The sequence below is a fragment of the Carassius carassius genome, chromosome 20 (assembly GCF_963082965.1).
Source record: "Carassius carassius chromosome 20, fCarCar2.1, whole genome shotgun sequence".
In the NCBI taxonomy this organism is placed as follows: Eukaryota; Metazoa; Chordata; class Actinopteri; order Cypriniformes; family Cyprinidae; genus Carassius; species Carassius carassius.
The window spans coordinates 13,601,525-13,626,443 of NC_081774.1; the positions used below are offsets into that span (position 1 = coordinate 13,601,525).

At 35.7% G+C, this 24,919-nt stretch overlaps 2 protein-coding genes across 4 annotated transcripts; both read left to right on the forward strand.

Annotated features, from left to right (window-relative positions):
• Positions 1-3,938: 3,938 nt before the first annotated feature.
• Positions 3,939-14,494, forward strand: ralyl (RALY RNA binding protein like). The gene is given in 10 exon segments (XM_059500882.1): positions 3,939-4,207; positions 10,781-10,853; positions 10,979-11,026; positions 11,974-12,146; positions 12,405-12,518; positions 12,845-12,924; positions 13,450-13,580; positions 13,699-13,736; positions 13,831-13,882; positions 14,223-14,494. Coding segments are annotated over 7 exon segments (843 nt in total). The 5' UTR covers positions 3,939-3,951; the 3' UTR covers positions 13,549-13,580; positions 13,699-13,736; positions 13,831-13,882; positions 14,223-14,494.
• A 399-nt stretch (positions 14,495-14,893) lies between these two features.
• On the forward strand, positions 14,894-24,707 carry lrrcc1 (leucine rich repeat and coiled-coil centrosomal protein 1). 3 transcript variants are annotated; one of them, XM_059501725.1, is made up of 20 exons: positions 14,894-14,933; positions 15,589-15,666; positions 15,777-15,982; positions 16,153-16,218; positions 16,967-17,134; positions 17,315-17,482; positions 17,618-17,772; positions 17,913-18,112; positions 19,545-19,719; positions 19,807-19,955; positions 20,869-21,073; positions 21,520-21,659; positions 21,790-21,991; positions 22,512-22,697; positions 22,840-23,014; positions 23,091-23,254; positions 23,483-23,691; positions 23,854-23,991; positions 24,079-24,214; positions 24,380-24,707. In XM_059501725.1, the coding sequence occupies exons 2-20, from the start codon at positions 15,623-15,625 to the stop codon at positions 24,488-24,490; spliced, it is 2,997 nt and encodes a 998-aa protein (XP_059357708.1). In that variant the 5' UTR covers positions 14,894-14,933; positions 15,589-15,622; the 3' UTR covers positions 24,491-24,707. The 3 variants fall into 3 exon arrangements, with proteins under 3 accessions (XP_059357708.1, XP_059357709.1, XP_059357707.1); XM_059501726.1 differs by having other exon boundaries at positions 14,906-15,013; positions 17,315-17,484; positions 17,623-17,772; XM_059501724.1 differs by having other exon boundaries at positions 14,906-15,013.
• The last annotated feature ends 212 nt before the right edge of the window (positions 24,708-24,919 follow it).

The window sequence follows — 24,919 nt, forward strand, 5'->3', positions numbered from 1 at the left end:
CTTTAATAAAATGCTGCATATGGATCCGAACGCCTCCGACTCCTTGTTACATCAAGGAAGTGTAATTAGTCCTATATTATTTAATATTATGATGAATGTTATTTTTGGAAATGTGGCGCCAGGAATTAGCACTGGATTATATGCAGATGATGGACTCATGTGGAAAAGAGGAAGGAATATATCTTTTAATACAGATAAAATTCAGGAAGCCATAGAAATAGTTGAAAAGTGGGTCAGTCGAATGGGGATTCAAATTTTCAATATCTAAAACATGTTATCAGATATTTACTAGGAAGAAAATTAAAGGGGAGAAAAGGTTAAAATTATATGGGGCTTCTTTAGAGAAGGTGTCAAAATTTAAGTATCTAGGATTGTGGTTTGATGATAAATTAACCTGGAAGGATCAAATAGATTATATATTAAAGAAATGTGCTAAAGTTTTAAACCTAATGAGGGCAGTAGCAGGACAAGACTGGGGGGCTGACAAACAGTCATTAAAGGGCATTTATGTTGGTCTTATGCGATCAACACTAGATTATGGATGCATTGTTTATGAGTCAGCATCATCAACGTTGCTAAAGAAACTAGATGTCATGCAAGCTAAGGCATTAAGACTTATTATAGGAGCAGTTAAAACCATGCCAATTGCAGTATTGCAAGTAGAAACATCACAAATGCCATTATATATAAGAAGACAGAAATTAGCTATGGCATACTGGATAAATCTTCAGGGACAAAGGGATAATCATCCTGTAAGGGAAGTCCTGAATGACTGCTGGGAAATTTTAAATGTAACCGGTAAAGGATTTGCTTGGAAAATAAAGGGGTGGGTTAATGAAGGTGGTTTAGAATTGATATCATTTGCTCCAGTAGTGATAATGTCCCCAATTCCACCTTGGTTAATAGCACAACCTGAAATAGATACACAATTACACGAGAATAGAAGGGAAATGAGTGAAGCTGTTAGTTTAATTACATATGTAAGTGAATATATCAAAAACACACATTATTCATTTCTTCAAATATACACAGACGGATCAAAGAATGTAGATAATGGCAGGACAGGGGCTGCCTTCTATGTTACAGAGTTTGAGGTGAAAAAGGCTGGAAGAATAACAAATGGTACATCAATATATACGGGTGAGATGATAGCGATTTTAATGGCACTTGAGTGGGTCTATGAAGTTAGACCTGATAAAGTAATAATATGTACTGATTCAATGGCTGTTCTTAACAGTCTACAATCCTTCGAAACAAATAGAACTGACATTTTAATAGAAATCATGATCAGGTTGTACAGTTTAAAACAAATGAGAATTATAATTCGATTTATGTGGGTACCAGCACACGTGGGAATTCAAGGGAATGAGGAAGCAGACAAAGTAGCCAAAGAATCATTAAAAATGGAAGAACCAAATATAAACATATCACTCAGTAGATCAGAAGGTAAACAGTTAATTTTTGAAGCGTGCAATAGGAAATGGCAGACAGATTGGGATACATGTCATAAGGGGCAGTATTTTTATAGGATTCAAAAAACGGTAAAGAAAAGCAAAATAAGTCTCAATTTAAGTAGAAGAGAACAAATTATTTTTACACATTTACGAACAGGACATTATAATTTAAATTACACTTTACACATTATAGGGAAGCACAACACAGGTTTATGTGAGGTTTGTTTGGTAGATGAGACGGTAGAACATGTTTTTAAGGAATGTAAAGCATATGAAGAAGAAAGGAGGATTCTTAAGGAAGATCTTCAAGCAGTAGGTTGCCGGGAAGTCAATATAACTAATATATTAAATGATAGTTCAAATTCAAGGAAACAGATAAATGTAAAATAAAATTCATCAAGAAGTGTGGGTTATATATATAGAAATTAGTTCATTCTTTTCACACTCCATCACAGTAGGTGGTGGTATGCACCTTTGAAGTTGGTTCGCAACCCGCCATAAAACCAAAAGAAGAAGAAGAATAATTGTGTTGTGCAGAAGTCAGGTAGATACACAGCTGATAGTCCTACTGAATAGACTGTTAGAATTTGTATTATGGCAAGAAAAAAGCAAGTAAGTACAGGAAAACGAGTGGCCATCATTACTTTAAGTACGAAAAAATTGGGAAAACTTTGAAAGTGCCCCCAAGTGCAGTCACAAAAACCATCAAGCGCTACAAAGAAACTGGCTCACATGCGGACTGTCCCAGGAAAGGAAGACCAAGAGTCACCTCTGCTGCGAAGGATAAATTCATCCGAGTCACTAGCCTCAGAAATCGCAGGTTAACAGCAGCTCAGATTAGAGACCAGGTCAATGGCACATGGAGTTCTAGCAGCAGACACATCTCTAGAACAACTGTTAAGAGGAGACTGTGTGAATCAGGCCTTCATGGTAGAATATCTGCTAGGAAACCACTGCTAAAGAAAGGCAACAAGCAGAAGAGACTTGTTTGGGCTATAGAACACAAGGAATGGACATTAGACCAGTGGAAATCTGTGCGTTGGTCTGATGAGTCCAAATTTGAGATCTTTGGTTCCAACCACCATGTCTTTGTGCGACGCAGAAGAGATGAATGGATGGACTCTACATGCCTGGTTCCCACCATGAACCATGGAGGAGGAGGTATGATGGTGTGGGGGTGCTGTGCTGGTGGCACTGTTGGGGATTTATTCAAAATTGAAGGCATACTTAACCAGCATGGCTACCACAGCATCTTGCAGCGGCATGCTATTCCATCCGGTTTGCGTTTAGTTGGACCATCATTTATTTTTCAACAGGACAATGACCCCAAACACACCTCCAGGCTGTGAAAGGGCTATTTGACCAAGAAGGAGAGTGATGGGGTGCTGCGCCAGATGACCTGGCGTCCACAGTCACCGGACCTGAACCTAATCGAGATGGTTTAGGGGTGAGCTGGACCGCAGAGTGAAGGCAAAAGGGCCAACAAGTGCTAAGCATCTCTCGGGGAACTCCTTCAAGACTGTTGGAAGACCATTTCAGGTGACTACCTCTTGAAGCTCATCAAGAGAATGCCAAGAGTGTGCAAAGCAGTAATCAAAGCAAAAGGTGGCTACTTTGAAGAACCTAGAATATGACATATTTACAGTTGTTTCACACTTTTTTATGTATATAATTCCACTTGTGTTAATTCATAGTTTTGATACCTTCAGTGTGAATCTACAATTTTCATAGTCATGAAAATGAAGAAAACTCTTTGAATGAGGTGTGTCCAAACTTTTGGTCTGTACTGTGTATATATATATATATATATATATATATATATATTTGCTCAGTGTATAGCAACTGCAGTTATATACAATAGTTTGATTTGGGAGGAGCGTGTGGAGTAGGTACAGTATCTAAAAAAAATTACTTTATCATAAACTTTTATGTCCGTTGCCATGGAGATGGGTTAGGGAATGAACGGGTACATCATGAATGAGTCTGCTGAAACTCCATGGTATAACTCAATACATGAAATAATACATTTACCAATACATGTGCTTTGAATCTAAGTCAGCTCCCTTTTTATAATATAAATAATAGTTATTAGATAGTTTTGTGTATCTTTTCACATCTTTCCAATGAAATTATGATATACACTGTGTATGCAAAGTAACATTCTATAAATATTCTATAAACAGAATGGAATAGAATATTCAGAAATCTTGTTAAAGCGATTGTATTTGCACCATGTCTGTGGATGTACTGGAAGTAGAGTCTTGGTACTTGCTCTGCCGCTACAGGAGCAGTGTAGCAGATCTATTCCAAGACCACACAAATTAACATTACCATGAATATTACCACGCTATACTCCGTTTTCAGAGAGTTATCAGGACAGAGAGACAGTTACTTTAATTACATTTAAAAAATAGTTCTAGTTCTTTGTGTTGTATGGAAAAATGTTAAGGTTTCAAACACATTTGTTTTATGTATGTTTTAGGACATCTTGAGAAGGATGACTGGGAAAACTCAAACCAGCAATATAACAAACAAGACAGATCCTCGCTCACTGAATTCCAGAGTGTTCATTGGTAACCTCAACACTGCTGTGGTTAAGAAAACTGACATTGAGCTCATTTTTGCCAAGTATGGGAAGATCACCGGCTGCTCTATGCACATGGGCTTTGCTTTCGTCCAGTATGCCTGCGAGAGGAACGCTTGATCGGCTGTGGCTGGTGAGAACACCAGGGTCCTGGCTGGACAGACCTTAGGTAAGTGAAATTAATTTCTCTTTGGTGATTACAATGAAAATTAGGAGGAAGGTAGAAAAGGCAGAGCAGGAGAAAATGAGAAAAAGACAGAAAGATGTGGGATCTACAGAGACCGTTAATCTTTGGTCATAGCCGTTCCCATGGCTACCTGGTAAATATTTGTCATTCTTTATTAAAAATTAAACTCCTGCTGTCAATGTCACAGCAGCGGTTTGAGTTAAACTCCAATGGATCTTTTGTGCTGGACTGATTTTCCTTAAGGTTAATGTAACTTTTTTAAACCGTTACAAAAATATTAGTCAGTTGATTTTATACAGAGCTGAGTATTTGTAACAAGCAAAGTGTTTTGTTTAATTTCAGGAAAAAAAAAAGTATTTTAATGAAAATTCAAATGGCTTTTGTAGGTTTTAGATGACTTTGGGCACTTTACAGCTTGTCAGTAGAGAAATCACTGCTCATAATTTTAATTTAGTAAGATAGTAACCAAAGCAGTCTAGTATTATTAAAATAAACATACAATGGTAAATTCATACATACATACATGCATACATATTGTGACTCATATTTACAGTGTTTTATTGCCCCCCTATGTTGGCAAGAGGAAGTACAGGTGAACTGCCATGAACCATAAAGCTGAAAAAATATATGAACACAAATAGTGCACTGGAGAAGAAAGTCTGCATTTCATACGTGCATTTTATTATGGAGAACGTATTTTTGTGCAATATTATATTTAACGACTGAATGAGATGCACTGTGCAATTCTTGCAGTGTTTTTTCAAAAGATCTAAATGTCTTTTTACTGAATGAAAATTGGCCAATGTCAACCACTAGATGGCAATATAAATATACCCTAGACATCCATGGCGCTGCAGTGGCTATGAGGCGCCGCGTAGGATTTAAATCAAACTTCGCTTATGAATACATATGTATTGGTATCGATTTCATATTAGTGTTCACGTGTATTTCATATATGTATTTTTGAACATCCAGTAGTGTGCATGTATATGTGAGTAATTTATAGGTTTTAATGCACGTGTTTTATGTCTGTATTCATAAGCGAAGTTTGATTTAAATCCTACGCGGCGCCTCGTAAGCGGCAAAGAAAAGTCCTAACAAACGCTTATTGTGGAGGATTTATTCATAACTCCTGAGTCCTGACCCCATTCAATTCACGCGGATTGCTTTCACTTGAAAGTATAGCAGAATCTATAAGTACTCCAGAAGAAAACTAAAAGCTCATAAAAAGCTAAATCTGATATTTGTCAGATTTTTTGAAGAACATATTGTGTCAAACTTAAGATTTATGTAAGCTTCAAAATAAGTATGAGTCAGATATAGGACCTTAAATTTCTCTAACAATTTAGAATCTCCCAGACCTCAGTATAAGACTTTGTAATCATTATTTTCTTTAGCTTGTCTAAAAAAGCTTTTAGAAGAATATCACTGTCAGGTGCGTGTGTATTCATGTCACTATAATTAGTTTTTCTATATCCGAAACCCTCTGAAAGATATGAAGGCATCACAATGTCTTCAATTTCAGAGCCTGTCATTAATTCAAAGGAAAAAGCATATTCCTGCATGAATTGCCTCTGGGCTTACATTGTCAATAACTACTAAAACTTTTCAAAGGAATGACAGCAGCCGTGGGATGCTGTTTTTTTATTTTATTTTTATTTTTATGTACAATATGATCCAAGATCAGAGATAATCTGAGACAAGAGTGTAAACTACATCAACTGTTGATATATATTTAGCCATACATTTATCCATACTGTATATGTTTATAAAAGATATGTATGTACTTAAACATAGATTAACACAAAACAATATTTTCTAATAATGTTTTATTTATTTGTATTTATTTAGTTTGTATTGAAGCAAAACCACAGTATTTATTGGGTCCTGATTAGTAAATTATAATTGTTTTGATTCTTTTAATATTTTTATTGCATATTTGTCAACACCCCCGTTATGTGTTGTGGTACGGTCTGGAATGGTGCATGCCTGTATGCTGAACTCTATTGAGTCAGTCTATCACAGTGTCACTACGGTGAAGTGAGTTCAAGGGAAAGGAGTCTTTTTTTCCTTAAAATATAGTATTCACAACCTTATGGACATGTACAGAAGAACAATGCATAAAGGGAAGCGGAATCAGAGATGTAAGTATTTTACAGACAAATAAGTACCATAATTCTGATAAGTGCTTTTAATACTTGATTTGTAGCAGAATCAATAAAATATGACTATTTATAAAAAATTATTTTGCAGTTTTGTAATTTAATTTTTTTTAGGAAATGTTAGTAATTACACAATATTATAGTCCTGTTTTTCTTTGATATATTAAATCTGTTTAATTATTAATAATTACATGTAATAAATGCAATTAAAACATGCATATAAAACATTTGTTTGTATCCCATGGAAGGCATCTTCTAAATGACAAGTAACCAAATGTACTTACATGTTGTAAAAAGTGAGAAAATCTGCAGGTGTTTCCTTAAGAAGTTATTTCTACTTGATCTCAAATGATGTTTAAGTATATATATATATATATATATATATATATATATATATATATATATATACTTAAACATCTTCTTTCTTTCTTTCTACAACCTTTTGGTCAACTTTGCTGAAAGCTTGCAAGGAGGAAATACATAAGAATCTTGTACTAGTTAAAAAATGTTGTGATCTGTCTGAAATGACAACTTCCCTTTATTTTTTGTCAAAACATCACCTTTAATGGCTAGGCGTGATTTATTTTTTTTCTCCTTGACTACAGAGTTTAGTCCTTTAACTTTTTCACACTCTTTGACTTACTCCAGACAATTTGAAATGCAGTTTTGAACAGGACAAGTAGTCAAAAAATAAATTACTAATTAGACATTTTCAGAAATACAATTTCCTAAACCCCAAAAGCTGTTAATTGTGCATGTGAGTTGCATCTGTTCATGATGAGCATCCATGTTTTTTGTGTGTCTAATCAAAGACAGCATCGTTTTGTAGCTGTGCACACACAAAACTCCAGGGATAATGAGCGGCACTGAAAATGGATATGATGTCCTCAAGTGTACAAACCGTTCCAGACAATTGCGCATTTCAGTCACCGAATTACATCATGCCACAAAAGAATGAATAAAGGAAGTGAAAAAGATGTTTGATAAGTAGGTCATGTATGTAAAAAAAAAAAAAAAAAAACTAATTAGTAAAAGAGATGCAACAAATACCAGAGGTGTCTGAATAATACTTGTAGGCTACTAGCAAAAACAGAACTATATGAATTTTGTGACTGCAAAGTGATTTTCTTTGAAAACAAATAAAGTCCTTGAAGTTCTTTTTTGCTTAGTCGGGTATCTTGAGTCACTTTGTTTACCGACGTTTATCAGAACAGATATTTAATTTAGAGTTTGGCATTCAGGCACAAGTTTAGGCAATAAGACTTCAGTTATGTCTCGTCAAATGAGTCTAACTCTTTTAAGCTGACAGGCAGACACATTGACATTAAGCAGAGGTCATCACTAAGAGAAATGCCAATCTTCTCTCTACGCTAAGCCTGACAGACCTTTGAGAGAACCGCATACTGAATAGAGGAAGCCTATTGGTAAACTTGGCTCAAAGTATTGATATGGCTCCACGTCTGGTGGTATTTTAGATGGTCGACACATATCGAGTGAAATGTCTGGAGTGACGTGGGACCATCCTTTGATTATTGGATGATTCACCCTCTTTTGGATCATATTGTCTCCCAAGAAACCATTATTAAGATCTCACAAAACCATTATCGAGAACTTCAATTGCTTGCTTCCCCATTAATGTCATCAAATAGACTCAATCGTTCCTGTAACTCAAAAAGTAGATAATTGCACTAGCATCAAGTGTTTGATTTGTCAGGGAATGTATGAACTAAAAAATGTATGGCTTGAATGCAATGTATGACTCTGGAGAAAAGTGTATGCCAAATGTATTATGTAGATTAGTACTGATTAACCATTGTGTCACTGTCTGAAAGTTCACTGTTCACTAATGAGAACGAGAACCTAAAAATACTTGAGCAGAATATAAAAATCTCATCTGAAAAATTCTGATATTCGCTTGACTATTTCAAATAAATGTATTGTGTCAAAAGTATATAATACAGTTTTTCCCAAGTCTATTTGTGGCGGCATATATTCAAATCCATTCTATAGCAAATTCATTCCCAGACTGCAACAAGTGTCATCCCAGATCTGGCCCACACATGTATTTCACATGGGCCGGATGTGGGCCGGATCTGGGCCAACACTATGTTGCTGTCTGGGTTCTCTGCCACCAGGAGGCGCCTGTAGAGCATGAGAGATAGAGGTTTCCCCGGTAACGGCTGTACACAAAGAAGCGCTCATCTCACAAACGTTCAGTTTTTAACATAGCAGATTTTTAATAATGTTTTGAATCACCAGTGAATTGAGATATAATCTTTAGATGAGCTTTCCTTCCCCCTACTTGTGTCAAAAAGAAAAGTACTTTTTTTTTTTATTTGTCTATGTATTATTATTATTTAGTCTTTGATAATTGTTATTGTTTTTTATTATTATTTTATTTGTTCTTTTATCTGGATATTTGTTTTTAATTCTGGGACAGATTGTTTGTTCTTAATCATTGTTAAAGGCTAACTTTCTTTGGAATATAACACTATTTTTGCAAATGTCAAATGTTCAGTGTTGCCATGTCCATGGTTTTCATACGGAATTGGGCTACTCCATGAAACAGAAGTTGTCTTTTCTTCTCAGCTGTGATGTATATCCGAGTGAAACGCATCTGAAATGAGAGGGCGGAACTTGATTTCGCCCTTCGGGGGTTTGGATCGTTGGAAGCTGGTTTTAAACAGGGGGACAGGGTTTGATATTTTATTGAAGCAGCCCTGGGCGCCAGCATTGGCTAGCGGACCCCCACCTGCTGTTAGCATTCCATTGACTCCCATTCATTTTGGCGTCACTTTGACAGCAAATAACTTTACATCTGAGGCGTTTAAAGACACCATTTGTTCATTAATTACTTCTAATGAAACACAAAATTGTATAAAAGGCTCCATTACCTTGTATCTTACGTTTTGGCCCCGTAGAAGCAGTTTTTGTAAAAATAGGATAATGATTGCATCATAACCTGCGACTCTCTGTCGCACAGTAGACGTTATGATGTTATGGACAGGAGGAGAAGTTCGCAGGCAATCTTTTACTGTCAATGAGGCTATCGGGGGGGGCGTGGAGGCATGAAGTCAAGGGAGAAGCCCATAGAGAGTCCATAAAAGCCGGGACAAAATTATTCAACAACATCTGCAAGATTCGGTGGGTGATTTCAGATTTCTCCTGGCATAGCGATTAGAAGACTTACAGGTTGCTCACGTGACATCTACGTCATCAAGCTCAGTTTGAGTCTGCGCAGTACGTTGACCCCCAGGAAGTGCTTGCTTCTAATTGACCTCACTTATCTCCGCTGTGTCCATTTCTTTTACTGTCTAAACCGTGCAGTGCTCATGTTTATTCAACAGGGTCAAAGCCTTTTGAAAAATCTATTTGAACCCACAAATAAATCAATGTATGGGAAACACTGTAATATCATACATTTGGATAAAATTGTCTACTAAAAGACACATTAAATATAATGTTATAATATATAATAATTTTTGGTTGAGTAAATGATGACAGAATTTAAATTTCTGTATCAGCTATCCCTTTACATTTTCTCTGTAGACATTGACATCAAACTCATGGAGATATCATTTGAACCTCAAACACTTTGTCAACGTAATTACATTAATTTGAAGATAACTTTTTTTTTTAAAGCTTTTGTGTTAACGTCAAACTAATGATTGTGTTATTAATCAAAATGTTCGCTCTTATCGAAGTTTAGCTGTAATTAGAAACGGCTAATTAAAGAGGATGAAACAAACCTGATCTTCCCTGTCAACTGTTTTCCCTCCTGATTTTCAATTTGAATGTATTTTCCAATATAGCCTATATATTCATTAAAATGTTTTGAGACTTCAGTCTCATACATATATTCAGAGCGTGACTGTCTCCATTTAAAAGGTCTGTATGCTTCCATAATGAATTTGGCTCAGTCAGGCAAAGACTAATCTAAACTCTGAAAGTGCACTATTTTTCTTCACAGATTTAGTGTTTGTTTTGTGCTTCATCAAAGTGAAGGCTGAAATTGCTTGTAAATGTCTTAAAGCCCCAAATTGTGATTTAGTCAGGCACTCAGGCAGCCCGTCCTTCTGGATAACGTGCTGGGTGACCTTGAAAGGCACTCAGGAGTGATCATGTGTGTATGTGTTTGTGTGTGTGTGTGTGTGTGAGAGAGAGAGTGTGTTGAGGCTGTTGCTCTGATAGCATCTCTCTTTCTGATGAGACAGATGAGAGCCATCAGTCATTTATTCTGTGGCATAATGCCTATGCACTTTCTCAGGGCGCAGATGCTTTTTTAAGTCTTATTATATTCACCGGCCATTGTTAGTCATTCATTTGAAGGAGACTATGATTAAAAGGGAAAGCGTATACTGTTTTTGTACAATGTCCTTTGCTCCTCCCACAGACATTAACATGGCTGGAGAACCACGTCCTTACAGGCCAAAAGTGGGATCCAAGCGGCATTTCTCCTTATACAGGTGAACCACCTAAATAAATAAAAAAATGAAAGAAATTTTTTTTTTTTTTTTTTGCATTGTGATCAGTAGATATGAAATATCTGAAATAACATTTTTCTCATCTTTTTTATTTCTTTATTTATAAGTGGATATGAATTTGATTATGATTTCTACAGGGACGATTTCTATACCAGGTATGTATATGCATTCTCTTACGCAAATGCATGAATTCAAAGATAATCTTTTTATACTGTTACGCTGGTGTTTTAGTAGTTGAATTGGTAAGATCTTTTCTTCCAGCAGTTTTGCTGATTAAAATTTTTGTAAAGATCCACCTGGTCTTGTATGACCTTTTCTCTGTTATGAAAAACTGAGGTAAGGTGTAGAAAAAATTAAAAGCTAAAAAGTAGAGGAAGAGCTTCCTCTAATAACCATAAAGAATGTAATTTTATTGGTTTGACTTCGATCCTTTGCTCAGGCTAATGATGAGCAGTCCTCTCCTGTAAGACATTAGCTGAATGTCAGAAAGCTGCTGGGTCGTTAACTGAGCAGCGCAGGCTTCTTTCCTCTGACATTTTCATGTGTTTGCTTTCACACCTCATTTGGCAGAGCTGAGTTTTATACATCTCAATGGAAAATATATGGGTGCTAATGAGCAAAATTCCTTCAGTGAGGTTATTTAAAAATATGCAGGTAAAAGCTAATTATGCTCATCAAGTGTTATCTCAGGGGAGAGGGACTAAAAAGTGAACTTGCTCTTTTGCATGTAGACTAAGATATTCTCTTTATATTATATTAAGATATTCTCTTTATATCATAACTAGCTTAAAGTATATACTTTTACATTTTAACAACAACAACAATACTTATAATAATAATTGAGTGACATGTTAATGAATAAATCAATAAGGAATTATTAATGTGTATATATACATATAAAAAAGTTATTTTAGTTTCTTTTGGTTACAAGGATGTATTTATTTGATCAAAATGCAGTAAAATTCAGCAATATTTTGAAATATTATTGCAATTTAATTTAACCACTTTCCATTGTAATATATTTTAAAATGTAACTTTTTCCTATGATGCCAAACTATTATATCAGTTTAATCATTTTTATATCAAATCATTTTCTTTTCAGAATTTTTGACATTCATGGAAGATTAGCACCCTCCCCTCGGGCCGTGATACCTATCAAGCATTCCCGTTTGGTTGCACTCTCAACACGCAGGACAAAAAACTCATTCCATCCAAAGATGTCCACTTGCTCTTCTTATCTAAGGACGCTGTCTTCAGGTTCCTTATGCTCTATGGGTTTGTCCATCATTCAGAGTCAATTTGTGTCATATTTCAATTTCCATTATCATATTTTGAGCACCTAACACTCTGCAGTCTTAAAAATAAAGGTTCTTTATTGGCATCGATGGTTCCACAAAGAACCTTTATCATCCATAGAATCTTTTTATTCCACAAAAGGTTATTTACAGTGGAAAAGGGTTCTTTAGATTAATAGAAATTACCATTTTAAAACTAACTGAGCTGATAAAATCACATTGTTTGTTTTTATCCAAGTGAAATCCGATCAGCTCCTGACAATCAAAAAAGAACTGTTCCAGATAAAGATTAAGATTGACTCCTTACTGGGAAGGCTAGAGAAGATTGAACAGAAGCAGATAGCAGAAGCAGGTAAGGGGATGAAATGAAGATTGCTGTCAGGGTAGAGGCCATGTTGGCAGGAGGTTGATTAAAAACACTTGTCTTACTCTTCACTTGCAATTTTTAGTGCAGGAAATCGAAAACAGCACCAATCGTGTCTTCACACACACAAAAACATCCACATACCTGTTCTAGTTTTACTTTCCTGAAAGTTTGCTACACTGTAAAATAAATAAAAAGTTCCCTGAAATTTACAAGAAAAACTGCAACCGTTATTGCCAGGATGTAGTACCATTTATTATACCAACCTATTGAAGTACTAAAATGTGTTTTGTACCTTTATGATATGCTGACAGCCATCAAAAAAGCACAAGTGGTCATGAGAAAGCCACATGATGAATCAAAACTCATCACAAGTAGCTATTCCACGAATGAGGTAAACACAGGAGCACAGTGTCTTACATGCAAATACATAATCCACCATGGTAACAAACATAACACTAAAATAATGTAATTAAACAACATAAAATTTAACAAAACCCTAATGTAACCAAGAAGTAACAAACTAAAAAATATATTTTTTAATTATTTAAATAAAATAAAAAAATCATCAAATATACAGTTTCTCACAGGTAAATCTGACAATAGTCAAAATGTCCTTTTTTCCCCTCTGTAAATCATAAAATGACTTGTTCTTTTTCATGTCTAAAAACTGTAAATATAACAGTATTTTATTATAAAATGACACTAAATGGCCCGTTAGATTTTTTACAGTTTTTTTTACCAGAGAGAATAAGGGAATTTACCATAAACCAAATAACAGGTTTTTATATATAGCATGTTTACAGTCTATTAACATTAAACAGTGTACAGATTCTTTAAATATTTACTGTAGCTGTTGGCTGCACTTAAATCTCATTATCTCATTCACCTTTCTGTCCGTGATCTCAATATTGTGTAGACACCCGCAGGAAGCATGAGAAGGCCTATCAGTCTCTCTATAGTGAGACAGAAGAGGATGTGGATCAGGAACATCAGGAAGCGGGGTCTTGGGAAGTGACTGATGAAGGTGACCGGGCTAACAGTGAACTGGTGAGCTGTAATTGAACTCACCTAAATATGAAATGTCATTTGTTTTTATTTGATATATCAGCAAGACCCATTTGTATAGGATATAATTGTGTGTCTGTGTCTGTGTGTTAAATCCCAGATAGAAAACCACATATCTGATGTAGACAACTGAGCAAGGTTTGCACCACAAATTAATGTCACTTTATATTTAACATTCTTTTCTCTTTTTACTTGACATCATCGAAAAAATATATTGCCTTTGTCTTTCAAGATTTTTGTGAGATGATGTCACTATCTGAGATTTGAGACTCCCTGCTGTCCATGTAAGAAAAACATAATATTGTGCAATTCATTGCACTCATTATCTTTAACCAGACTTTATGAGCAACATTCATAAGCAATGCCATGTAAACTAAAAGTCATTTTAGCCATTCATATCTGAGTACTGATTTCTCTGAAATGTCTAATCATTTTACCTTCAGTATCCAGCAAGCAGAAAGTCCTCTTTTGCTTCATTCAGTTACATAACCAACAGTTTCTTTTAAAATACTGATGAATGTATTACGTAATAATATAGCATAAACAGAAATTCTGTTATATATATATATATATATATATATATATATTGAAATATTTTATTTTCACTTCTCTTTCTTTCTGTAGGACTGGGACCAGCACAGCTATCAAGTTTACTATTTTTGGAAGATATCCAGATCGAATTGTTCAACCTTTCATGTATATTTATTTATTTATATGCATTTTTCATGTTCAACTGGTCATGCATGCACCTACATGAGTATGTATAGTCAGACAAAATGAAAGGATGAAAAATGTAACTTAATATGTATAATAATTAATGTATTTTATCGAGCAAATGTGATCAATTTCAGTGTCAACTGTCATAAAGGTTTGCAAATAAATAAATACAAAATTTATTTTATGTGCATTTAAATTTTTTTTTTTGACATAATTATGTACAGAGTTAAATCATGTTTATTGAAGGCACAATTATGTATAAGTAAACTATAATAAAATGATTTATGTCCCGCCCATTATTAGGAATATAAGCTACGTTTGCATCTCTTTCTGTATTTTTATTGTAGTTTATAATAACTTATCTGAAAAGTGAAAATATTTTTGTGTGTTTAATATTGTGTGACGCATTTGTGAAATAAAATCGGACAAACATCAATTGTAGCACGTTTTAGATTTTTGGGTATTTAACGTTGATTGTAGCAGTGCATTAATGTAAGCCAACTGAAAGTGTTAATAGACAGTCAGTTTCTTTTGGGACTCAACTGAGCTCATTTGAAACTTCTGAAACAAAAGCCGTCTTTGGGAAGTGACTACATACCCGGCCGGAAGTAGGAATTGGTAAGCGGGACTTTTAATTTCTACAGCGGTAAACAATCTTTGAATCTTTCGCAGGCAAGTTAGAGTTTGCTACAAGTCAGGTAGGTAATTATAAAACCAATCATTTGATAAATATTATTTATAGTATAATGGAAGAGGAGGTTATCGTGAAATCAACAAAAAGTAATCCGAGGCTACCAGACGAACTGACGTTAAAACGAACTAACGTCACATCACTTTGCATTTGAAATTAAAGTTATATTAAAGCTTTAAGTTACCTATCAATATTTTTATACAACCCTGGCAGCTCGGCGAAGAAGAATAACTGACCTGTTATTAACACAAATTACGCAATCAAATTTGTGTACATAATCAGTCTGGGCTTTGTTTACATCGTGTGTTGTGTTGTCAAGTGATGAACCGTCAGGCGCCCAGGTTATAAATCTTAACGTATGCCAGTTCGTTTTATCTGAATTAAATGACCCTATTTAACAGTTAACTTACTTCGATTAAGCTTTAATCGTTTTGTAGCAGCAATGTTTATAAACGTCTAGTTGTGTGAAAGAGTAACACGTTATGTTGTTCTTAATGTATCCCTTTCATCGATTATTGTTGTGACTTATTCAGTCATGTAACACCCCAGAGGTCTGTGGATTACTGCTTATATATTTGACAGGTTGATAACGACAGAAACCTGTCTGTATGAGGTCATGGCTGTTGGAGAGCTCTGTCTTATTGATAAGGATATTTCAAGGTCAGTTTAACACATAGTCCAGTTTTACCACAGAAGTGCCTGTTAACAGGCTAGACAGTATTTTAAGTACAGTGTGTGACTGTGACTTAACTGAACATATTTATTTTTAGTCTACTAGAGGTCCCACTGAATCCCAGTATTTCATCGCTGAATCTTCACTGTAATCGCCTCACTAAGATTGAGGGCTTGACAACAGCATGGCACATAAGACATCTGGATCTGTCATCCAATCACATCTGTCGTATAGAGGGATTAGCTTCTCTGTCCTCACTGCGCACCTTGAACCTGTCCTGCAACTTAATCACCAAAGTAGAAGGTAAAGAAAACACCTTTTTAGGGCAGAAAATGTTGTTAATTTGTAATATAATTTTAATGGTCAAATGAAAGCGTGTCTGTTTTCAATGTGATCTTGAACTGTTCCTTCCTATTTCTAATTACGGTAGGTGTCTTTGGTTTGTAATCTGTCAATACATGGATTTCTTTCAGGACTTAATGGACTGAGAAGTCTCACAAGACTGAATTTGGCCTACAATCAAATAAATGACCTAACTGGTAGGTTAGATTGCATTCCCATCAATGTGTTATTTCTTGAGTAGTTTGTTTTTGTTCTCTGAATGATTTGACATGTAAGATAAGAAATGGCACTAACATTAAAAAGTCTGGGGTTGGTAATTTTTTCAGGATCCACACTCTCTGTATCTTCTAAATGACTTGAAATTTATTTTGCAATCAAACATTTTGTCAACAAGTCTTCTTCAGTGAATCATGCAATAACATTTCCTGCTTTTGATTAGTTTTTTTTTTATCCCATTTTTTTTAATGAATTTTGCGTAATGTTATTAAAATTTAAAATAACACTTTTATTTTGATATATATAATTATTGACTTTAATAGAGCTATTTCTATTTTAATATATTTTATAAATGTGATTCAAAGCAAAAGTTGATTTTTTTTTAGCAGCGATTACTCCAGTCTTCAGTGTCACATGATCCTTCAGAAATCATTCTAATATGCTGATTTGGTGCACAAGAAACATTTCTTATGATCAATGTTGAAAACAGCTTAATTTTATGAAAACCATGATCATTTTTTAAGATTAGTTGATGACAGAGTTCAAAAGAATGGGTTTTAATTGAAATAGAACCATGTAAAATTCTTGTCACATTTTACCAATGCATCCCTGCTGAAAAAAAGTATTCATTTTTTATTTAATTTATTATTATTGAACCCCAAACTTATGAACAAAGGTGTAATTCACAGATGGACAACTGTGTATTCACTCACTGCTCTTTGCTTTCAGGTCTCTTGTATCTTAATGGACCAGAGTACAAATTAAAGTACCTGCAGCTCCACAGCAATCGTTTGGATAGCATGAACCACCTGCTGCAGTGCATGGTGGGACTGCAGAATTTGAAAGATGTTACTCTTAGCAAAGATGGTGCACAGAATCCAGTCTGCTCAATGCCAGGTTTGTGAAAAAACCCTGAAGGAAAATCAAGATTTTTTTTTCAGACAAGGCAACTGTAAATCATTCAATGGAACTGGTGTGGAAAATCTCAAATTTGGTCTCAAATGGCCAAAAAGAATATATAAAAGATAGAAAAAGTTGGCAACTTTTTTCACTAGTATGTTCTTCCTTTGTTTGTAGGCTACAGAGAGATGGTTCTTCAGTCTCTGCACCAAGTCACTACACTGGATGGAGTAGATTGCATAGGAAATCCATCTCCTTTAGCAGAAGACAGTCCTACGGATGTTCCTGGTCTTGAGGACTTTCTTGAGTTTCTAATTTCATCAGACGCCAGTGTTAATGAAGAACTGGTAAACTGTTTTTATGATACTGTTTATTTTCTCAAGCTCCTCAGATATTTATTTGTTTTTAATCTGAGAATGGCATTTGAATCATCTTGAGGTGGTTATGAGACATGTTTATGTTCAGTGTGTTTCTTTGTCATGAAGGCAAAGTCAGATGCTCCTCTCACTACTCCGCGGATTGATGACATCCTGACTCAGTTTCGACAACGAGGTGGAAAACCAACTGCAGAAAATCAAGAAAATGAGCAGCGAATTAAAATACTAGAGCAGCAGGTTTCCCATCTCATTCAGAAGGTAAAGAAAGGGAAAATGGATTACTACATTTCAGTTATCATTTATTTCATTATTAATGATCACTAATTCAGTCTTTTCATAAAAATAGCACAATCCAAATAAAAAAATAGCATAAATCTAAATTATATATTTGAACTTAGGTTCCTACAGGGGATGGCTTTAAAACAAACAGCGCTGTATCTTTTGTGATACATAAAGCGAAAAGAGACACCGATCAGACTTCAGAGAGCGAATGTGACAGTGGAAAAGAGAACCAACGGCATTCCAGAGTCCTGTCTCATCCCAGAGGCTCTGCAGGGAAAAAACTTACCAAGGACACCAAACCCAAACAATCTGACTGGTGAAGTAACTTGTACACATTCATATTGATAAATGCATTTTGTCTTAAACTGAATTTCAAGTGCTTATTGAGAATCTGGACATGAGTTGCACAAACACATATCATTACAGTTTACTGGATTTGATTAATAATGTCATTTGCTCCAGCACAGGGCTTGAATTGTGTTTTGAGAGGCTCCAAAATATTTACTTGATGCGTTCTTCCTCACGTGTTTTTTTCTTCTAACTTTAGGTTCAGAATCATAGAAAAGCTCCAGCCTTTAGACAAAGGCTTTGCAGTAGTTCAGTAATCAGGGCAGTTTATAAATTGTCCTTGCTCCTCCTGCTTAAAATTGCTTGTACACATGAATGATTACACTGTCACTATTCAGTTCATTTAACTTAATCAAAACTAAAGCTGCAATTACATGAAGCTGTAGAGAGAGCTACTATTGAAAGTTACAGCAACATACACTAATGCACCATTACTGTATGTAAAAAAGAAATATATATATATATATATATATATATATATATATATATATATATATACATTATATAAATATATACAGTCAGGTCCATATATATTTGGACACTGACACAGTTTCCATAATTTGGGCTTTGTATGCCACCAGAATACAATTAAAATGAAACAGTGAAGATGTTTTCCAGGCTTTTACTGCAGCTGACATCAGTTGTTATTTGTTTGTGGGGCTTCAATAAGTGAAATGCTTGCTTAGTTGGGTTGAGATCAGGAGTTGAGATGCAGAATGTTACACTTTTTTTACCTTCAAAAAACCCCTGGGTTGCTTTTGCTGTATGATTTGGGTCATTGTCCATTTGTACTATGAAGTGCCGTCCAAACAACTTTACTGCATTTGGCTGTATCTGGGCAGAGAGTATATCCCTATACACTTCAGAATTCTTCCGGCTGCTTCTGTCTTCAATCACGTCTTCAGTAAACACCAGTAATCCAGTGCCACTGGAAGCCATGCATGCTCATGCCATCACACTGATCCACCATATTTCAAAGATGATGTTCTATATGTTCTCCATACTTTTGTTTTTCTGTCATTCTGGTACAGGTTGATCTTAATTTCAGGCGTCCAAAGAATGCTTTTTTTTTTTACATACTTTACAATATAATTTATATCTGCGATGCCAATACATACATTAAGATTATTTATAAAGGATCATATGATGCTGAAGACTGAATAAATGACTGCTGACAAATTGGGCTTTGCCATCACAGGAAAAAATTGCATTTTAAAATACATAAAAATAGAAAGCAGTTCTTTTAAATTGTAATAATAATTTCACAATTCACGTTTACATTTTTATGTTTCACATACAGTAATTCTCACATTTCAATGTTTTATTTTATTTTTAATATTAATATATAAAATATTTAATATTAAGCAGTCTCACACTAATGTTTTTTGCTTCCATTGCAGCATGCCAAATACACAAAAGCAGAAGTCCACAAAGCAGACTGTTGTCCCCCGTAGGAGGACATCTGTCCAGAGCTCTGTGTCTGTTGAAACCTCAGAGTCTGTAAAAAAGGGCCCTAAAAACATCAAAGCCAGTTCTAACAAAAGCTCAGCTCAATCTCAAGAGGAAACCTACAGGGTATGCAAACTTCACAGGTCCAACATTTCTCTTTATTAAGCAAAATTAATATTTGCAAAGAGTAATTAAGTGTGTGTTTACATGCAGGCAATTGTTGAAGAGCGCGACCAGGAGCGTGAGCGGCGCTGGAAGGCAGAGCAGGCTGCAAAGAGACTTTCTGACCAGGTCAAGAACCTGCAGACTCAAGCCAGCGAGGAAAAGGACTTGCAAAGTTTGGCCTTACACACCACAGACAGGTGAGGGCATTAAGAGTCCTCTGTTAATATTGAGAAATATAGTTTCACTTTGTCTCTGTGTTCTGTTTTACTTTTGCATTGAGACCAGTGTGAAAAAAATGAATGCAAATTGAGCAGCCTAATTAAGAGTCCTACTGCTGAGAGTCAAAGCAATATATATTTATATATTACCAACAAACGCAATTAGCTGCAACATCTATTATCTCACTCATTCAAGCACTCTTTTCCATCAAGGACACCTTAACAATCTTCAGCCATCCAAGTGTTTGGAGAGAATCTTTGGCTTGATGTATTGCACCTAATTGGTGTCAGCTCCAGCTGAAATGTTAGATCTGAATACACTTGAGTATAATTAAATTTTATTAGAAGTTTCCAGAGACCCTACTGCAGGGCCCTGATGTATGAAGCTCAGCCTTCCCACCTGCATGGCAGTTTCTGTGGCGTTATGACGGCCCTGATATTGCGCTCTAGTATTATAGCCCACGGTGATAAATTGTAATTATAATGGAGATTAAAGTCATGGTGACAGGCACATGTCTGCCGCAGATCATCAATCAATCCTTATTGCCACCCCTGCAGCACTTTGCTGCTAATGACTCTCACCTCACAGTCCAGTGTCTGTTCTGTTAACTCTTCTTCTGCTGAGTGTATGAGAATGCAAATTAATGTAATAGTGTCATGTATTAATTGTCATCAAACAGAAGTTTTACTGATGTTTTCATTTATTACTATTGTTCAATGTATTGGAGATGTAGCCTAGTGTGTAGCAGCAGCATGTTGGCAACATTTAAAAATCTGAATTCTCCAAAACTCCAAACTTTTGAATGGTAGTGTACATGAATACGCATGGCGAAAGAGAATGCATTTTCCAAGATATTGTGAAGAAGCAGCTCAATCTGTCTTATTCCTTTAGGTTGAAGGACATGTTGTTAAAAGAGCGCTCTGATCGGGCAGTATTGCAGACTCGTTTGCAGGAGTTGGAGGAGAGATACAGGTCTACGTTAGAGCAGCTTGAGCAGGTGCACAACCGGGAAGACCAACACAAGAAGGCTCTGCGCAGTCTGGAGGACAGCATGACCAAAACAGAGGCCCTCAGGGTCCAGCAGCGTGCAGAAGAGGTAGAACAGTTGCAGTCCATATATTCAATAGTGACGGATCCATAGCATGGACTGAGTGCTCCAGTATACTGTAAAGAATGTCTGAACCATACATCCAGTCTTCACGAGCAGACAAGAACTATTCCTACTTACAAGAATGCTTAGATAGAGAAATACTGGTAGTCATCTAAAGGGCATTTTCTGTTGGATGGTTCCAGAAGCAGTTCCCAGATAAAAATACTGGCATAAGGCTGAATTGCAAACATGTTTCAATTTCTTTTTGACATTTCAATCCTTTGAATTGGGTTAGGCGAATATTTACACTTGACCTTTTGCATGTGTTTGAATGGCTGCCATGAGAATGCTGCTACTTGAACAGTTATCTACTTATAAATTGAAAACCACTCTTCAAAATAAATAGTTTTCTATATAACATTTAAAGCGAATGACCTGCTATATTATTTCAGATGAAGAGGACTCAGGAGTTAGGGAATAAAGCATCTGCCTTAAAAAGGGAAGTTGAAATACTCCGCGCATCAGCTCGACAGCACAAAGAGAAGATGCAGCAGTTGCATGAACTGTTGGCTTCTAGGGAGGAGATGCACAGGTACACAAGCACCACATGGAATCATGTCCATGATCATTTAATACAAAGAGTAATGGCTTGAAAATGGTTCAGTTTACAAACAGGAAATGTCAACGGATTCATCTTGCACCTGTTTGACTTTGTGTGACAGGAAAGAGCTTGCAACGCGGCTGCTTCCTGGTGGGAGTGAGTTTAAGGAGGCTGTAGCCAAAGAAGTGGTGGCGATAGAGCAGAGATTTGCTCAGAAACAGACTGATTTGGAACAGAAGATCTCTGATGCTAGGAGACAGTATGCTGCTCTAGAGGATGAATTTCGCATGGCTCTCACCATTGAGGCAAAGCGTTTCTCAGAGGTAAATAAATTGTTGGGTTACATTTTTTAAGTCTGAAAAAAATAGATGCTTGGATCAATGCTAAATTTGATCCAACTGAGGAGGAGAACAGTTATTTGTAAAACTTTAAGTTAAATGTATCAGTTTTGAGAAAACAGAAATGAACAACAGTACTGATGTGAATGTCAGTGCAGTATTTCAAAACAGTGCTGTTTTAGTATTATGTATGTACTATTATAGCTTTTAGTAATATTTTTAATAATTTTATATTTTATTTTCTGTTCCTTTGTCATAATTTATTTTCCTAATTTTTCTGAAGAGTTTTTATTTATTTTTTCTGTTAGTAGTAAGTTTAGTACTTAGTTTAGTAGTTTTTTTTTAATGAAATATTTATATTTTTGTTCAGCTGTATTTCAGTTAACAAAAATGTTTGAAAAGTTTTAGTTAAGAATACTGCATGAAATGTCAGAAATGTTAATGACACGAGCCCCAGATTTTTCTGACTGGTTACCCTTACTGTGTGTGTGTTTGTGATTTGTAGGTAAAGGAGGGTTTTGATCAGGTATCTGCTGAACTCTTAGACGTGAAGTCAAGTCTCAGCCAGTCTCAGCAGAAAGAGAAGCAGTCAGCCTCTTTGGTGCAGGAGCTCACAGCTATGGTCAAAGAACAGAAAACACGCATTGCTGAGCTCCTCAAAGCCAAGCGAGAAGCTGCTGCTGAGTTCAAGGTATGACCAAAAGATTTTTCTTACAAAAAGTTCTCGATTTTGTTGTGTCCTTTGTGGATTTTTGTCAAATCATCACATATCAGATTTCGATCACTTTAGTAATGCTTTATAAATGACATTATGCTCTGTTTTTGTATGCTAGACTCGTGTACACTCATTGGAATCCAGGTTAGAGGACGATAAACGACTAAACCTACAGGTGGAGCTACTGAAAAAGGACAAGTCCAAGCTGATCTCCCAGCTTACTGCTCAAGAGTCTGTCATAGATGGACTACGGGCAGAGAGGAAGATCTGGGGCCAAGAACTTGCACAGCAAGGTACTTCAGTAACCTCAAGAAAACTTATAGAAAGTATAACCCAGACATCACTTTTTGTATTTGTCCATTTATTTAGGTGCATCCTTAGCACAGGACCGTGGCCGACTGGAGGCCAGAATTGAGGTTTTGTTAGGCGAACTGGAATCGCAAAAGAAGCAGAACGAGAGAGACAATGATGCACTCAGGATTAAAGCTAAGATTGTCGATGACCAGACAGAGACTATTCGTAAACTAAAAGGGGTAAAGTCCTACTTACTCAACAAAAAAAAAAAAGAAAAACTATAAACTAAGATAGAAATTAGATGGATATTTAATTTGGTTCAAATCTATAGAAAATATGTAATTACATCTTCTAATTTAATGCATTAAGTACAAAATAAAATAGTCTTAAGAGAAAAACCTCATGTGTTGTAATAGTGTCAGTTTTCATCGCCTGGCTGACTTTTCTCTGACGTTTTCCTTCTATAGGCATTGCTGGAGCGAGATGATCAGATCCGTAAACTTCGTGATGAGTATGTGCAGGACCAGCGGAAGCTGAAGCAGCAGCTGGAGGAGGAAATGGCCTCTGCAGTGGAGCTCAGAGACACAGTGGAGCAGCTCAGTGTCAGGAAGGAGGAGCTGAAACAACAGCTCCTTGATAAGGAGGCAGAGCTTGATGAGGTTAAAGATACATACAGGTATGGAATAACACTAGATAAACTGCAATCATCTCATGATTCCAAGCTTTCACCCTAACTTGCTATTACGGACAGTATTTAGTTGTTTGAAAGGGTGTATGCTGATGACTCACACCATCACACAGTTGCTTAGTAATATGTTAAATATTTTTAATGTTGCAGGGCCTCAAGTAAAAAATGGCAGGAAAAGGCAGAACTGTTGAACAGGCTTGAAAGCCAGGTGAAGCGAATGAAGGAGGGTTTTGATTCCAAAGAGAGAGCACTGATAGAGGAAAAAGACAAGGCTTCACAAGCACACCGGTATGAGATGAGCAGCAGGCCCTGATTTGGCTAAGGAAGCATATACAGTATACATATGAAGCTTTATTTATTTATTTTTTTTATTAGAGTGGCTATGGAGAAGCTTCACAGTGTGGATGATGCCTTCCGTAGACAACTAGAATCTCTGCAAGCTTCCCATCAAGCTGAAATACTTCACCTTGCGAATGACAAACAGAAACAAATAGAAAAGGCTAATCAGAAGGTATTACTGCCACTTAAGTACTGATTCACTGTCATTCATATTGCTATTGTCGGTACATGCTAGACCAAAGTGTGCAGACTGGAATGACTAGAATTACTTGGATAATTGACTTGGAGAAAGCTTTCTCAAGAACATATTTATTTGTTTACTTTTTTATAACCACAGGTACTCCAGGTGGAAGAGGAAATGCGCCAGCTGCTTGAGGAAACAGAGAGTAATAAAATGGTAATGGAGGAGAAAATGAGACGCCTCACACAAGTGCTGAAAGACTTCTAACCTCCTGTCCGTTACAAGTCAAAGACAACAAAAACTCGGAAGATGCCTTTTTCAAGATTTATGTCAATGTCTCTCAGTCTGGCTGAGAACATATCCTGAAATTATTGTACTTCTGAGTGTCTAGCCTACTGTATTGCCATCTGTTTTTTGGCTTTGTGCTTCAAATTATATAGAAAATCATAGAAACTGTAAAAATATATATTTTTTATTATTATAAAATAATTAATAAATTGTGTATATATATTAGTTGTTATGTATATGTATACAATTATATACATGTATATCTTTTTTTCTAAAACGTTTGTAAATTGAGTAAAAACATATATATATACTGCACTTTTTATATACGATAGGCTTTTTTTATTATCGTATAATTAAATTATTAACTCGTTATCACTGTTTGTTGTGTAATTTTGGAAGATTTATTAA

Excerpts from the sequence above, each read along its gene's own strand:
- lrrcc1 (XM_059501725.1), top strand. The coding sequence starts at position 15,623 with ATGGCTGTTGGAGAGCTCTGTCTTATTGATAAGGATATTTCAAG. Across the intron at positions 23,015-23,090 it reads CCAAGAACTTGCACAGCAAG|GTGCATCCTTAGCACAGGAC; the intron begins GTACTTCAGTAA and ends CCATTTATTTAG. Across the intron at positions 24,215-24,379 it reads TAGAAAAGGCTAATCAGAAG|GTACTCCAGGTGGAAGAGGA; the intron begins GTATTACTGCCA and ends TTATAACCACAG.